This window comes from Branchiostoma belcheri, unplaced genomic scaffold (genome assembly GCF_001625305.1).
Source record: "Branchiostoma belcheri isolate BF01 breed outbred unplaced genomic scaffold, Haploidv18h27 scaffold55, whole genome shotgun sequence".
Classification (NCBI taxonomy): domain Eukaryota; kingdom Metazoa; phylum Chordata; class Leptocardii; order Amphioxiformes; family Branchiostomatidae; genus Branchiostoma; species Branchiostoma belcheri.
In genome coordinates this window covers 1,191,633-1,208,773 of record NW_017804187.1, presented here as the reverse complement: position 1 = coordinate 1,208,773, position 17,141 = coordinate 1,191,633, and the positions used below count along the sequence as shown (strand labels likewise).

The 17,141-nt window shown below is 41.3% G+C and overlaps 2 protein-coding genes across 9 annotated transcripts in view; one reads left to right on the top strand and one right to left on the bottom strand.

Annotated features, from left to right (window-relative positions):
- Nucleotides 1-690: 690 nt before the first annotated feature.
- Nucleotides 691-10,413, bottom strand: LOC109481352 (sphingosine-1-phosphate lyase 1-like). Its single transcript, XM_019783898.1, has 15 exons — nucleotides 10,368-10,413; nucleotides 8,183-8,348; nucleotides 7,699-7,766; nucleotides 6,892-7,039; nucleotides 6,519-6,598; nucleotides 6,017-6,145; nucleotides 5,454-5,542; nucleotides 5,012-5,120; nucleotides 4,551-4,586; nucleotides 3,972-4,034; nucleotides 3,419-3,565; nucleotides 2,803-2,986; nucleotides 1,942-2,143; nucleotides 1,455-1,575; nucleotides 691-1,169 (listed from the first exon to the last, which is right to left on the bottom strand). Exons 1-15 carry the CDS (start codon nucleotides 10,404-10,406, stop codon nucleotides 1,035-1,037), a joined length of 1,716 nt encoding a protein of 571 aa, XP_019639457.1. The 5' UTR covers nucleotides 10,407-10,413; the 3' UTR covers nucleotides 691-1,034.
- A 1,655-nt stretch (nucleotides 10,414-12,068) lies between these two features.
- LOC109481344 (PH and SEC7 domain-containing protein 1-like) overlaps nucleotides 12,069-17,141 on the top strand; it is an 82,380-nt gene continuing 77,307 nt past the window's right edge. For 5 of the 8 annotated variants that reach the window (XR_002140892.1, XM_019783876.1, XM_019783879.1 and 2 more), the window contains exon 1: nucleotides 12,069-12,282. Coding sequence is in view for 7 of the 8 variants with exons in the window: in XM_019783876.1 (XP_019639435.1) it covers nucleotides 12,136-12,282 (147 nt within the window). In the remaining variant the exon portion in view is untranslated. The remainder of the gene's footprint in view (nucleotides 12,283-17,141) is intronic. The other 3 variants (XM_019783880.1, XM_019783874.1, XM_019783875.1) reach the window with 3 other exon arrangements.

The window sequence follows — 17,141 nt, the reverse complement described above, 5'->3', positions numbered from 1 at the left end:
TTGAAGTTGATTTTTCTTCCTGTTGGCTCTTTAGGATTGCTTGAAGCCCACTGTTTTTTATTGCAACATTTGCTCAATACATTGGTTGTTTGGGATTGTTCTGTTTTACCATCAACTGCCACAAAAATGACATGTCAGAGGCTAACGTTTGCAATTTACGTGTTAGCAGAGTACTAAAGGTTTGAGACACCAAGCACCATATAGGCATAAATGTTGTCCTTTTGAGCATCACAAATTCTATTCAACGTTTCTTTCTCCCCATCACAAAAGTGTAACATTTTGGAGTTTCAGATGTTTGGATAAAAGTATCTCTTTCCCCATATCATTCAATTTTGGTCGCCCTGCTTGTTACAACTTACGGCAGTTTAGGATGGGTTTGTGTCACTCTCATAGGAAGTCTGTATCCAACAGAACTTCCCAACATTTGCCTACTACTTTCTCCCCTGACTGCAATGTAAAAGAAACTGCCAATCCTCCAAAATCTCTTTCTCTTCTCCCGTAGATCTTTTTCCAAAATCTTTACGATTATTTTCGTGCCATAATTACGAATGGTCTTTTCCGGATTGGACAAGAATACTGATGCTAATGAGAGGTACAAATTATGCGACTTACCAAGACAGTGTGAAAAAATTCACAAGTCCTGTTAGCAGCAAACTTCGTACAATATTTATGTTTTTTTTGTTGAACACAGTTCTGTAGACTATTTGTCAACATGAGAATTGATAAACAAATGTTTTAAGTGACTGGATGTCCCCACATTCAAAACATTTTTTTGTTCTTTTCAACTTTTTTTCCACCGTTATTACTAACATATGCTTTTGCCGGGTTGGACAAAGATACTGTTACTATGATGTGTTAGAATTTGCACTCCTTACAAATTTGTGTGGAATCCACACAATAAGTAAGTTGCACAATTCATGCAATGTTTTTCTTTAACTGTAGTCTACTGGGAAACATGAGTATTGGTGATAATCCAAGGCCCTATACAGCCTATTTCTGGCTGCGGATTAAAATCCAAGGCCACTTAGCACGCCTCAGTGGTGCATGCCGTTGACAGGGCCGTCATCCTCCTTGCGCTTGGTGTCGTACACGCAGTCCAGGTAGCCCCACGCGATCTCGGAGATCAGTGTGCGGTCTGGTACCGCCTGAGCCATGCCATAGATCGCACCCTGCAAAAGTACAATGTGTGTTATTATATTATATTATAATCGAATCTTTCACGGTTTTTAGTGGGTGTTTGGTCAACCTTGCTTTAGAAATTTGCCCACTGTCGATGGTATCTTTTCCAACACAACAATTTGAAAACTATAGAGAGGATGTCATCCTTGAATACATGAATACATCATCCTTAAGTGAGATGTTATGCTCAAGAGCTACCCACAATACTTGACAGGTTTGTGAAGGCACAGTATGTTCTGCTGACGTGCTACAGCGTGTAAGTTTTTTTTCCTCACCTGTCCGGTTGCCTTTGCCTTGGGATTGGCCATCGCCTCGGCAACGGCTTTCTTCACGTCGGTGATGAAACGGTCGGTGACGCCGGGCATCGTGTGGCGCAGCGTGCAGCACAGGTGGATGCTGGGTAATCAAACAGACGGGCTTTAGCGAGCGTTTTGTTTATAATTTTCAAGTCTCCCATTTTTTTTCTAATTACTCAAAGTCAAAACTCTCTACTAAGTACAAACAACATATACTTCAGATTCTTTTACCAACTTTCTATCCCTGAACATCCTCTGCTTTTGAAAAACCCCTCCTCCTAGCCTTGAGAGGAACTGCAATGAGTTTCAGCCCTTGAACCACCCCCTGCCATGTAACTCACTAATTTAAGACCGCCTGTTCTTGAAGATCCCCCTAGCTACCTTGAAGGGAACTGCAGAGTTGAGGTTCCAGCCCCTGGCCGTCAGGGTGTTGGAGACCCCCTGTGTAAGAACACCCCCTAGCTACCTTGATGGGAACTGCAGTGAGTTGAGGTTCCAGCCCCTGGCAGTCAGGGTGTTGGAGACCCTGTAGATGTCGAACTCCGTTGACCCGAAGGCAACGACGCTGACCTCGGGCTCCCCGAACACGAAGATGCCCTCCACCTTGCGCAGCTCCTTGGCGATGTAGCGCGCAGCCTTCACAATCTTCCTGGTGCTCTCAACGTAGCCTGGGGAACGGGTTAGCATGTCGGTTATTCTCTTCATCTGGAGAACTTACATGTACCAACAGTTAGTACATGTACTTTTGTTGTAGCATGGGCAATTTGGCTAGTGTTGGCAGAAGCAAAAAAACATATATTATATGCCTAAATGGGTTAGGGTTAGGATCAGGCACTGTTCTAAATAGTCTTTATAATTGTATCGATTTGAGGACCATGCCTATCTATTTCTATGCCTGATTGTGTTAGAGGTAGGATCAGGCACGGTTCTGGATAGTCTTCCCGGCCCGTATCCCAGAACACGGATTTGCCCCAGGCATAGTTTTGGACATGTGTGGACTATCCAGAACCATGTTTGAGCGAGGTTCTGGGCATGGACTACCCAGGACCGTGCCAGACTAAGGTTCTGGATAAAGCACGGCTCTGGATATGTGTGGACTACGAAGAACCGTGCCTAAGCAAGGTTCTGGATAAAGCACGGTTCTGGATAAAGCACGGTTCTGGATAGACTACAGCTCTAGATAGAGCACAGCTCTGGATACAACAGGCCAGCAGTATCCATTAGCCATACAGTATCCATTGGTGACCCTTCGATGGCCAATGGACACTCCTCTGGCCATTGGATACTGCCTGGCCACCGTATGATCTTGGACATCAACAACACCTACCGTCCTCTCCGATGGTCATCATGGTTGCCCAGCAGGCGGCAACAATGGCCCCGGCGCGGCTACCAGCCATGGTGGAGGTGGCGTACACGCCGCCTGGCCAGTTGGGCTGCACGAAGTACTGGGAGTGCCGGTACTTCCTGTCACTGTACAGGATCACACTCGAGCCCTTCGGGGCAAAGCCATACTGGGGAGGGGAGAGAGAGAACAGTGTAAGGTTACACTAGAACAGTCTCAGGACAACACTGGAGCCCTTAGGGGCAAAGCCATACTGGGGAGGGGAGAGAGAACAGTGTAAGACTACAACTACACTAGTCATCATACATTGTATGTAAGACTATACTAGAAGAATCCTGAGCTCCTGTTGGACTGGTTTGTAGAAGTAGTTTATGGTAGTAATGGTTTGTTGACAAACTACATATTTACATGTCTCAACAAACAAACAATATAACATGTTTCTCAAGAGGACTTCCACCACCTAAACCTTCATAACATCAACCCACAAGACAGAGGCAAATGGCAGGCTGCCATCAAGACTCAGCATAAGTGTGCAAGCACGTCTAACCCTCGGTTACAGGGAACAACAGGCAATAAACCAGATAGTGAGTGTGTGTCTCACCTTGTGTGTGTCACAAGAGATGCTGGTCACACCGTCCACAGAGAAGTCAAACGGAGCCAGGTCAAACCCAGCCTGTTTCATGAAGGGTAGCAGGAACCCTCCCAGGCAGGCGTCCACATGCACCGGGATCCCGTACCGCTTGCCCAGCTGTAAATAACAACAAATAAATAAACAAACAAACAAACATAGAATCTACAACAGAAACCCTCCTAGGCAGGCATCAACGTGCACCGGGATCCCGTAACGCTTGCCCAGCTGTAAATAACAACAAATAAATAAACAAAGAAACTCCAGCAACAATCCTTCAGGCTTGTCAAGCTTCAAACAACAACAAAATAAATGCTTCAGTACAAGTAAGGATAAAACTTGTACACTGGACTTGAGTTCTGTGAAGCGTAGAAGCTTTCAGACGGCATCCACTATCTTTCTTCAGCTACTGACGAGGGTAAATAAACGCTCTAATGCTGAGCAGTGAAGAACAAACGTGCAAAACAAATAACTCTCAAACACCCAACAGTTTTTCAGAGTGAAGAAACATCAGATCTGTTCTTACCGCGGCAATGTCAGCGATGGGATCAATGATTCCATGAGGGAACTGGGGGGCAGATCCAACCAGCTGGAACACAAACAAACAAACAAACAAAAACAAATAAACAACAGAACTGTGTGAGCAAATAGCACAAAATACATGGATGGATTAGCTTGGAGTCCAGCCATCTTGCTGTTACCTCTTTAAGACCACTCCCCAACATCTGGTTGCAGGGTAGCTAACAGTAAGCTAACAGTAAGATGGCTGGACTCCAGGCTATGTGTTGATATGTGACAATAGTGTGTGTGGTACAGTGGTAAGTGTTATAGTGAGACATGCTCTTTTGTTTAACCCTCTCCATACTTCGGTACAGTCTTTAGGCACCAAACCTTCATTGCTTACATGGCTAGACAGCAGGAAGAAGGTTAAATTTAAGACAGCCTAACAAATAACAATCAGGATACAAGTGAGGAATTCTCTTTTTCAAACCTTACTATGCAAAGGTACCCTTAGGCCACAAACCAGCCTTGGCCACAGGGTTATGGTACAGGTAGCAGGTTACAGAGCGAGCAAGTTTGAATCAGACCAGTTATACAGACTCACCATGCAGGTTCTGCTGCTGATGGCCCTCCTCATGCTCTGTGGGGGAGAGAAAAAATGTTTGTCATGACTTGTCAGTGTCATAGACTGTGGTAAGTGACATATGTACAGCAGATCTTACACACATGTAGAAGCTTTTACAATGTATTATTGTAACCGTGAAGTACATTTTAAGACAGCAAAAAAAAATGATGAGTGACAGTCTACTACCGGGCAACATCCTAATATCTGATCCAATATATTATTGCCTCCACTTAAACTTGTTTGCCTGTACAAGTCTTGACCATTTTCAGGAGTCTGGCTTGGTTTTGAACATGGGCTTAAATCAACCTTGGCCTTGACCCTAATGATATAATACCTACCTTCACCCTGACCATCCATGTTTTGTGGTTAAAGTTCTACTGAAAGTACTTCAAATAAACCTTGACCTGTACTCAACCTGGACCTAATGCTGTAACACCCACCTTCAGACTGACCATCCAAGTCTTGGGGTCCATGTTCACATGGATAATCTTCATACCGAAGTAGTGAGCAGCTTTGTCAAAGGCAGCGTGCACACTGAAAGGAGCAACACTGGGGGGAGGGGAGGGGGGAATACACATTAGTCAACCACCGGTCTCAATGTTGTACACTCCTAATCCAACACAGAGAAAAGTTACTCTCCATACAAATTTTTGAACACTAAAGTTTCTTGTTATAGACTTAAAAAACTTTTGATCCAACCAAAAGAAAAACACTCAATATAAATTTTAACCATCATAACTTTGTCAATTACAAGAAAAGAAATCAGCTGAAGGTTTGTTGATGTTTTTGGCAAATTTGTTGTGCACACTTTGAAACAATGGTAACATGGTTTCCACATTGTGAGAGTTGCCCATTCAAAAACAAACAAACGAAGGTGCTCACATCTCGGGCAGGGTGATGCCACGCTCCTTAGCCATGTTCCTGTAGGCCAGGCAGGCCATCAGGATGCTCTCTGTGCCGCCTGAGGTCATCTGGAAACAAACAAACAAGTTATGGCGATGAAGGTTAGACATGCAGGTCATGAGATACACAAGAAAACAGCTACTACAGCATAGCCATAGATACAGGATAGATAGATTGTTTCAAAATCTATCCAGTTGCTTGAGTAACTTCTTTCACGTGTAAGCAAGCAAGTTTCACTGAGTCTCTGCTCTTTGAAAGGTGTTGTTTGCCTCCTTTGCAGACTTGTGGGGTGGTGGCGTTAATGTTTTCTGGAAAGCAATATGAGTTATGCTGCAAAAGGATGGTTTTGCTGCCGAGGAAGAGCAGTAAAACTCTCTCCCTGGCAAAGTCCCTCCACGGCAAAACCATCCCTCCGTCACTAACCAGAAAACATTAACGCCACTGCCCCACAAGTCTGCAAAGGAGGCTAGGTGTTGTCACCTCTGTGGAGGACTCATTAGTGTAAACAAGGTAAAGTTCTGTGAGCCTTTCCTGTAACTTACCGTTCCGCAGGCGTTCACTCCAGCGTTGAACATCTTCAAGGTCATAGCCACGACCTCTGCCTCCATCTTGCGCACCCCGGGGAACACGTCCGGGTGCAGCGGGTTGCTCCACGCAAACTCTCCGTACACCTGGCAAGCAAAACAGAAGGGTACTTTCATTATCATCATTGTATCTGGATCTGTATCTGTATAGCTGGAATAACCGCCCCTTGGTGTAATACACCAGTTTCGCAGGCAAGCGGCGCAGCAGCAGCTGGCTATACTACACCAACTTTGCACATACAGCTGCAGAAGTTGTTCACAGCTTTCTAGATCTAGAAATTGTAGGGAAAAGAATCCACCAATTTTGTTGTCAAGGTACTGTAAGAACAAGCAGACAATCCTACCAATTTTTTTAGGGGTTAGCTAATCATGATACTCACTAGCCACATACCTGTTGGAAGAGGTAGAAAACAAAGAATCAAACAAACAAATAAACAAACAAACATCACTGTTTCCCCACCTTGGTGCAGAGTTGCGTTAGTTCGGGCTGTCCACTGTAAACAGTGCCCGAAACATTTCCTTTCTTCCAGTCAACGTGGCCTGCAAAAAAAGGGGAACATTCTAACTTAATTGAAGACAAATTCTTAGGAATACAACTTATAAAATGATAGATGTCTTATACCTTAAAGCTTTCTGCTTCACACAAGGATTTGAGAAAAGTTCTTCCTTTTCAAATCAGACTGAATCAGGATGAGGTTAAAATGACTATAAAGGTCATTTGTTAAATTTTTATTTGTTTGCCAATGCTTTCTATCTTCCCTTTTCTTTGTTTTTCTTTCTTTTCTCTTTCACACATTCTTTCCTTCTCTCTCTCTCCCTCCCTCTGTCCTTACCCAGTTGATGGTACCCCTTGATGGCCCTCATGACCTGGTCCTCAGACAGTCCTGTCTGGGGCAGTCCGTTGACGTACTTCATCCCTGCGGGCAGCTTGAACAGAGACCCCGCCATGCCCGCCAGGGCCTTGTCAACTTCCCTCTGAATCTAGGCAAATCAACAATAAGACAAAGATGAGCTTTCATACGAAAAAAAGCAGGCTGTCAAGCAAGTTTGGCTCAAAACATCAGTCGTAGTGAAGAACATGCACTGTCAACTTGAAAAGACATACACAAATGTACACATGTTTGTCTGTTAAGTTCTTCAGGGCCTTGTCAACTTCCCTCTGAATCTGAGAAAATCAACAACAAGACAAAAATGAGCTTTCATACAAAGAACAGCAAGACTGTCAAGCAAGTTTGACTGAAAACATGAGCTGTGGTGAAGCTACGTTGTGCAATGTACAATGTATGTCCACTATCAACTTGAAAAGACATAAGCTTGTTAAGTTTCCCAAGGCCTTGTACATCTTTCCTCTGAATCAGCGCAAATTAACAGTCAGACTGTTATGACTTATAACTAAATATAAGCAAGATTTTTACAACACCTTTGCTCAGTTTTCTGATATCTTGAGGCTTTACAACTTTTACAAACGGTACGTACCTTTACCAAGCAAGAACCTTTCCTTATAAAAGAACTTTCAATTGTGGCTATGAAAATGTCACTTTCTTCCATAAACCTCCTAAAGGAGACTGAACAACACATTGAATCTGTTTCGCTGCCCCTGACTTAGATGTACAGTGTAAGATTATAAGAGATGACCTTACCGAGGGGCCCACGTAGGGTAAACTCCTTAGAGTTTTGAAGGTTGCCATCTTGAACCTTTCCCACAAGCCTGTTAGTAGATAGGAGAGGGAGAGGTAAGACATACACAAAATCTTACAGTTACAGCTATACACATTTGAACACTCAGGAACTTTGAAGTTTGATTTTAACTTAAAACCTTGACTAAACTAACTTCAAATGAAACCTAAGTATTTGTGTATATAGCTATATCCCTTAATAGATCGAGTATAAGACACCAGAACAGGGATTTTTCTAGGAAATTTTTTTCTGAAATCAGAAATTCTGAAACAGTACAAAATTGTACAAAAAAATTATGTTTCCTTTTTACTTAAAAACTGACCAATGACTTATGTTCAATACAGAAATGCTTTTAGAAAGAACATCAATGGCAAAAAATGTCATATCAATCAACAGTTCACTCTAACATTTAAGTAAACAGATAATAAAAAGCTGTAAGAAACTTACTGAGTTCTTGCAGGAAGAGGAAGTTGTACAGCCATACCATAGCCAGTGTAAAGGCGATGGCAGCCAGGAACACTTGGTAAGGCTCATACTCATTCACCTCAATATACGAGTTGAACCTCAGTTCAATATGCTTCACATATGCCGACACTTCGGTCACACAAGTGAACTGGTAAAATAAAGGAAAGATATTAGTCTTGTGTGGATACAATTCTGTAGTTATGGCTTCACCACAAAGTGGTGAAGACATATTGTGTTCCCTCATGTTTCTTCTTCTCCTTCTCCTCCTCCTCCTCCTGCCATTTCTTTAAATGGATTCATCTCTGCCATTTTCAGGCCAAATAACACGAAATTTGGCATGAAGGTAGAGTGGGCAAATACCCTGACGCGTTTTTTTCATTTTTTTGAAAAATTGTTTTATTTGGGTTTTTTGGCCATTTTCTGGCAAAAAATATACATTTTGAGATCTGGTTCCCAGGTACTAAAACCAAATGACCTGAAATTTGGTATGGGGATACCTTGGACATATGTCTACAAAATGTCATTCAAGCTTTTGACATACACCACTTTATAATTGGGAAAAATAAGGCTTTTTGGCTATTTTCGGACCAAAAATGTACATTTTTGGCTCCTGTGCCCTAATATTAAATCTGAATGACCTGAAATTCGGTATGGGGATACCTTGGACACATGTCCAAAGAATGCCATTCACGATTTTGACATATACCACTTTAACATTGTGTAAAATAGGGCTCTTTTGCTATTTTCGGACCAAAAATGTACATTTTTGGCTCCTGTGCCCTAATATTAAATCCGAATGACCTGAAATTTGGTATGGGGATACCTTGGACACATGTCCAAAGAATGTCATTCACGATTTTGACATACACCACTTTAAAGTTATGTAAAATAGGGCTTTTTGGCTATTTCCGGCATTGGAAGGTTCCATTGCTGCATGGGGGTGTAGACTATTGGCAGCCATCGTAGGATAGATCCATTTTCGGTATGGGGGATGTGGTGAAGCCATCTGCTGCATTTGCTCTCAAGCAAATGTCGGCCTTTCTAGTTTATAAAATGGATTTTCTGAAGTTGTCTAAGAGCTAACATTTGTTGTTGTTGTCCTTGTTTAACATGTCGCTAGACGTGGTCTCTAGGTGCTCAGTTTTACACTTGGTTCAGTTCAGAGTCATTTGTCTCTCTATAGGTATTATATAACACTTCTTTCTGCTTAGGTTAGAGCAAGGAGGTTGAATACAATGATTTTTAACCTCCTGGGTTAGAGGAACAGTCAAGCATAATTGTGGGAGGGATCTACGAGTATTTTGCACAGTACTAGTATTGTGGATTCGATAACCTTTGGCTTAGCACCCGGAAAAACAAATAAAAATGTATTTGGTGATCTTGGCTTGAGCAAACAAAAATATGGCACAGAAAAAAACAAGTCCAAAGGACAAGAAAACAATTCTTCTCTCATCCATTAATGTACAAATTCCTTATTTTTCTGCTTTTTTTTCAAATTCATATCGACTAGCAGTATCGAATTCTAAGTGGTAAAAATTATGTGGAAAAGTGGGAGTTCCAAATATTTTAGCGGAACAATTTTTGCTACTCCAAGCCTACAAAAAAACAACAACAAAAGGACACCACAACGATCTAAATTTTAGTGGGACTGTGGGAGTGATCTGGGAAAATATTCCAATCAATGAAGGACGAATAGTTATGAACAGTAGTATATTCTAATATTTTTTATCTTTCGTCCAAAATATACCGAAGGGTGGAAGGTTTTTTTCTTGCGTAAGATCAATGAATAATAATTTGTGGGTTGTTTGGCAAGAGGCCAGTTTCCAGGTTTCAAAGTTCACGCGGGTTCCCAGATATTGCCTCTTCAATATATATACCTGTAAGACTGGTTCACAAAACCCTGTAAGTCTAGGCACACTCGCAGAAAAACATGACGACCTTGGCAAACCGGTACGGCAAGTCAGGACAATGAAAATCATGGCAGAAAAAAATTGTTGTGTAACACCCGCCCACCACACAACGGACACCAAATTCGACACAATATTACTAAAAATACCAACAAACTACAGCAAATCCGACCCACGTGTGCCCTGTACATTCACCCTACATTCGGCAAAATATGAGGCCTAGGTTACGGGTAGAAATAGTAGAAATCGCAGAAACTTACGAGGTGGTGCAAAAACACCTCCACCACGGAAAACTCCATGTTTCCGGTTACCGGGGCAAGGGTGACAGGTCACAATGGATGCCGTTCGGAACGGTCCATAACAAAAAAGGGGGAATCTTCCTTTCTGATATTTTATATTTTGTACTTATTGTTGTAATATTGCAATGTTTTGAACAAGATGATAAAATACTACAGTAATCCAAATGATATAATGAGCTATTGTATCTTTTAAAGATTGATTTGTAGATTTATTGATGATTGAAAGATAATACATGTACCCTTTGTTCAATTCTACTAGAACAGCCCGATGACCGCTAGGTTTTTCCCGTTGTTGTTTTGTAAACAAATCCCCCGGGAAATTACTACAAATCCCGCAGCGCCCGTTACTATGCCATGGGAGTAACCGGCACCTGCCAGACCAAACTGAATTATCGAATGAATAAAATGACAGATGGGATTGCAAGTTAATGAAATGGAAATATCGAGTTGCGTTTAGTAACGTTACACAAGATAAGCATGCATATTGCCGGCTAAATTACATTTGAAAGAAGAAGAAAAATGAAAACTGAAAATATTGCTACATTGTATTAAATATGCACACACACCAAACATTTATGACTTGGGGGTATGACTTAGTAGTTTAATTGTAGCGCTCTTCTAGGTGCTATATGCTAGTTAATGCAAACTTATGCAAACAATATCCTAACGTGTCTTTTAAAATTTAAACAAACTTGAAATTTGAACTCTCCTTGGTAAGAAGTTGAATTTAAATCGCATTATCATATCAACTCTGACAGCTTTATCCCAATACAGGTTTTACAGGGATCGCTTTAAGTTCTATTACTTATGTTATAATGAACGTACTTTCTACGCTTGTTTTCAAGCGCATGTACGGGTTTCTTTTGATACATTAGTTAACAATGTGTCTTTTGATGTTCAAGTTGAAGCGCGCTTTTTCCCATCTTCCGTGTTCAGTGAAGCTCAAAACGATCGAAGTGACGTGCATAATGCCATGAATTGAATTGAATTGAATTGAATCCAATCAGATGCTTAGTTTACGCGAAAGCATCGTATGGGACTTCCCTCCTCCGTCTTTCTCATAGCCCTTTAAGCTTCTGATTCTCTTTCTTTTTAATCTTGTTTCATGCGCTCTTTTTCTCAGACTTCCTTGCATCTTTCTTTCTTTTCTCAATCTTTCATTCTTTATTTCATTCCTTCGTAACCTTTCTTTCTTCTTTTTCGATTCTTACTTTAATCACTGGAGCTTTCATCATGTGATAAAAGCTCCTTGCTTTTAAATGTTAACGTTTCATATCCAGTATCTCTTCCTGTCTTCATCTCTTCCTGTCTTTCATCTCATATCTCCATCCATCCATCCTTCCTTCTTTCGATCCCAAAGGGATACAGGATACCAGCGCTGTATCAATCAAAATCGGATTTAAAAATCGGACAAGAAACAACCACGCGCTTCACAATGTTGATTTGACGTATATTTTGTACGGATTTATAAATTAATGCACCTGTCGCATGAACTTCAACTTGACTTCTCTGTATGATGAGTTCGTCCGGTGGCTTCAATATCTATCTGTCATGACGTCTTAAAAGATCTCTATGGCAACGTGTTTCCATGGAGACGATAATCTCCTGCCTTTCCCGCGTATTTCGCCGTTGGAAGAGTGTGTTGCTGTTGCGGTGTTCACCGGCCCAGGGCGGTACGGTGCGTTTGGCCGCGGTGCATGGGGAGTCCGTGACGTGCATCCCAACCAAGATGGCGGGCTGGGTGAAAGTTGTGAAGCTGGAGCGGCCGGGAGGGACCGGGATTTACGGCTTCTCGGTGATCGGGGGGCCGGGAACCGAGGTGCCGCTGTGCATCGGCGCCGTGATAGAGGGATCGCCGGCCGACTACAGCCGCCAGGTACGTTCCGCCGCCTCCCACGGGCCAACAAAACACGGGATGTGGGGAGGGGGGCGGTCCCAGCGAGAGCGATCCACATCAGAGCCGGTCATTCATTCAGGCAGGTTTGACCCGCCGTGTAGTCGGCGGAACCTCCCGCCTGATTTGCCCGGTTTTCAGGTGTGAAATCCGGCGCGGTTACACGTCCGTGTTAACCAGGGAACACACCTGCCTCGGGGGCGTGTCTTCGGCGTTTTTAAATCACACCGCAGCGCGAAAATGTTTCAATAAAAACCCGAGCGCGCGATCGCGCGAGTGTTTCCCTCTCCTCGGACAGGTAGTCGGTTATAGGGGGTTCTTGCAAATGAAGGATATATCTCATCCGGCGGCTTGGCCATGGCTGTTCATTGACTTTCTCGGCGTGCGCGATGGCCGATCGATGTGGCCGCTGGGCCAGGAGCGCTTTACCTGACTTGTCCGCCCGGGAAGGCAGACCGCTAGCCCAGATCTCTCCCGCGGCCCGTCTGCAGGCAGCCCCCGGCCGGCCCGGAGCGAATCCCCGCCCGCCCGGCACCGCTAGCTCTTCCTACAGGTAACGTCTGCTCTCTAGGGGAAACCCTGGCAAATTCTGATGTTCTGGTTTGAATGGTGAGAATGGGGCAGGGTTGCCGAGTGCCTGCCTTCCCTTTTCTTGGGCCTGTAGGTGTGTGAGTGGGGTCATGCAGGCTCCCAGCAGGAGCGTATAGGCAGCCACGCAGCAGAAAAATGCCCCTTTCTTCCCTCAATAAGGCCAGATCTAATCAGCCAAACGGACAGACGGCGTAAGGGTTCGAACGCTGTGCTTCTGTAGTTTAAATGTGGATATGATTCCCGTGTGTTGTCTCTCTGTACCACGTACAGGTGAGAGGATGTTGCGTAGCCCAGTTGTCACACCTGGCGGTGTGATGAGCGTGGGGATGACATGTGCTGGCGATGTGCCGACAGAAAAACCCAGCGTTCGTCAACTGAAGCTTCCCCGTAGGGACCCTGAGCACCTTCTGTTTGTAAGAACTGGGGGAGGGGGGTTTATATTATAATTCAGGACTGTCTGTAAGGTTTTAATCCGCTATGAGAGGATCGTGTGGACAATAAGAACGGAGGAAGCACATTATTTCCGCACAGATTATTCCCCACCTTCTGGGAGGTCGGTCCACGTGACTGTATCGGTGGGGAGGGGCCGGCATTTCTCGCGCGTGATAATCAGCGAACAGCTCGATCTAATCACTCTCTTTCAACCTGTATCCTGACAGTGGCCTCTTGAAGGGCAGATCTATAATCTATTGTTATACAGAGCTTTAAACCGTACGGGTACATTGTATCCCCCCTCCCTGCGACTTGTTAGGGTCCGCTAACCATGGCATATTTAGTACCAGCTGCTTTATTACTTAGTAAACGCCCCATTCATTGCCGATAATGAAGTGGGTGACTCCCGCATCAGTTTTGTCGGAATCGGAATGACGAAGGCGGGAGATTCCAACATTCCGTCCTTGTGTGTGTGTTTTTGCACGGAATTCTGGGCTTCCGGGACACGAAAAATGTACTACTTTATTTTTAGTTTTCTGCAATAGACACATGGTTCATATTATGATAATACTGAACCTGTATATTAGTATTACTGTAGGTTGATGTTTTTTCTGCAGTCTCAAAATAAGTGAGTAGCAAATTATAGCTATACGTTTCGAGCGCTGGTATCATACTCATAGGAAATTTAGTCACAGTTGTTTTACTAATCATCTAGGAAATGTACATGAATATTCTTGAACATGAAATACTGTATCAGCCATTTCTGCAATAATAAAGCAGTAGTTCTTATTTTTTTCTTAACTGATGCAGAAAAAATGTCTTTGAGTTTGAATAAGTCTTCCTTCCTTGACATGTTTTTCAGTACAGATCTATCTGTAGATGTGAACCTGTGACCTATATAATATTCCAGCAGTGATGAAAGCACGCTGCGTCTTGCCTGCCATTTGTCTCTTCTGTAATGGCTCTTCTGTGATGGACCAGAGGACAGGGAGGAGGTTACACTTGTATAATATATTATATATTTACTATAGACATTGTTGTGCAGGAGGTTTGACTTTATTTTTATCAATGTATAATCATGATTACATTTTAGATTTATTACATGTTGATATACATGAATCAAGAATTGAGTGTCATACTATGTGTTGTTTTTGATTTAATTTTGTATAATGAATATTTAATGATATTTTATATTGCAACTTGTTACTTTTATTATCAATCGAATCTAGTTGACTTAAGATTGCTACTCATACTGTTTTCATCATTATACAAAGCTAAGAAGAAATCTAAGAAGAAAAGATGAGCAAAACGTATGTTATATGTTTTGTTCAACTTTGTAGAAAAATTTCCTTCAAAGCTTTCTTTTGATTTTCCAAATCCAGGTTATTTTCTTATGATCAATCTTACTAGATAGATGTTCTACTGATAAAACAACCTGTTCAAGACATAACCTCTGCATAAGGTCCACCTGCCTATAGTGGCCAATTTTCGGTGGTTCCAGACAAATGTTTCTAATTAACCCTGTCTATAGTGACCACCAGGCTATTGTGACAAGTTTCTTCAGTCCCCTATAGACAGGTTTGACTAGACAAATATGTTTATTTGATGAGAACTGCTTGGTCCCAATGTTTTGTTTACTCTGTATTTGAAAGATCTCCATTAGTGAGTTATAATAATATAAATATAATAATATTATATTTATATCATTATGATATAATTTGATATAATCTATTGTAATTTAGTGATAGTATATTATATTAGTGAGTTTAAAAAATGTACAATTTATAATGTATACTACACTCAAGTCCTGGAGTCATGTATAAAACCTATAACATATAACATAACCAATATAACATTAACTATCTATACATGTACTTAACAAACAACATCATTATTGAAAGGGAAGGAAAAATCTAAAATAGAAAAAAAATGAAGATAAAGAAATGACATCTCCCCTGAGGAAACTCAAACCACACAGTTCAGCAGGTGGACAGTGTTAGTATGTAAATCCTCACTAACCAGATTTCTGTAGTCCCCTGAGTCTACATGTAGGAGCCTGCCAGGCTCTGTCAGAGATATTATATGAAATAATAACTCATTGTTGATAATTGAAAGACTTTTTGTCATTGCATGTGTAGAAACAACTCAGCTATGCAGGTTGCTCAAGAGAAAATAAGCTTAATTTTAAAAGGATTGTCCTTTTATGTTGCATTTGAAGTTAAATATTAACTTATTTACATGTATCCATATAATAGTATATATTATCTATGCCTATATTATCTTCTTGTGTATTTCTTTCTATATTTCTGTATGTACCGTATCTATGCCTCCACATTCATTTTATATCTAAACATCATATACTGATATTATTATTAAATATACCAGGTAGTAGTATCTATGTCTTACATGTATGTTTTTATCTAATATCAATTTATATCTACATTATATCTACATCTATATGTTTTATCTATCTGTTCTTTCTCAATGTTTCTACAAAAGTACAAGTAGTACACATGTATTATAAATAGATTTATCAATCTATCAATCTATCCTCCTATCTATCTCTCCATATTTTATATAGCTGATAGTTATCTCAATGATTAATACTAACACCCATAAACTAAGTGTATGGACCTGTCCAATTGTGGCTGATTGCCGGACAGTTTTGGCGATAATCCCGCCGAACTACAGATCAATACATCCATGATTTGATGGTGTCTGTCCTGTTTTCAGTGGGGTTTGGGGATGTCCAGGTCCCTATAGTATAGTCCTGCTGTCAGATGTGATGTTGTAGGGCTGGAAATACAACTTGCATATGCAGGTTAGTGCAGGTAAAATTGGAGCTGTGCAGGTATTTCTGATGCACTACTACATGTATGTACATGTACATGTAATATATAGATGTAGTGGTTCTACATAACTTGGTCATTGACCATTTTGTAGCCAATAGATAATACATGTGTAATTTAATATATTTAACTGTCTTGTAAACCATAGATCCACTGAGAACATAATATACTATATATAGATTTACTGACAGCATAGATTTAATATACATACATGTACTTAACTCTTTGACTCAGCCTTTGTTCACTAACAACAATTATAATAATAGCTGATAATATTTTACCTTCAGTTTTCATGTAGTATGTAACTTGCATTTACTAGTACTAGTAGTAGGCACTCTGTGGTCAAGAACATGCAAATAAACAAAGATGGTTATCATGAATATATATATATATATATACCTCCTGAGTACATCATACCAGGTTAGGGTTTCTCCCCAGTGTGGGTCATCAGCTGGCTTCATTAAACACCAGTCACACCTCATGAATAATTAATCAGGTTCTGATTTAGCACCTTTAAATTCACTACTGATACGGAAAATCAGAACCGAAGCATTTAATGATACAAGTAGACGAGATGTCATAAATTATCAATGCACAAAAGGAAAATGAATTTTTTAAGATGAGAATCATGATGATGATTTTATACTCAACACCTCTGTTTTGCATACAATGTACACTGATATACATGTAGATGAAGGCTATTCTGTGCTCCTTGTGAGATATTGATCAGATGCACTTGTCCCTTACAGTACGTTGATGTGTTTTGTCCCTGGCTGGTCTGTATTGCATAACTGGCAATCCGCCATATTGCATAACACCACAACCAGGCTGCAGTCAAAGATTTTAGTGTATTGTGTGCAAATCTACCACCAAAAGTAGGCAATTGTATATCATGATGAAGCCAAATCAAGAACCAGGTGCTAAAATCATTTTTGTAATGCATGGTTTATCATGAATTGAAAATTATGT

Coding starts and splice junctions, on each gene's coding strand:
- LOC109481352 (XM_019783898.1), bottom strand. CDS start 10,406: ATGGAGTTTTCCGTGGTGGAGGTGTTTTTGCACCACCTC. Junction 8,349..10,367: donor AGGTGTTTTTGCACCACCTC/GTAAGTTTCTGC, acceptor TTATTTTACCAG/TTCACTTGTGTGACCGAAGT. Junction 5,543..6,016: donor GAGTGAACGCCTGCGGAACG/GTAAGTTACAGG, acceptor GTTTGTTTCCAG/ATGACCTCAGGCGGCACAGA.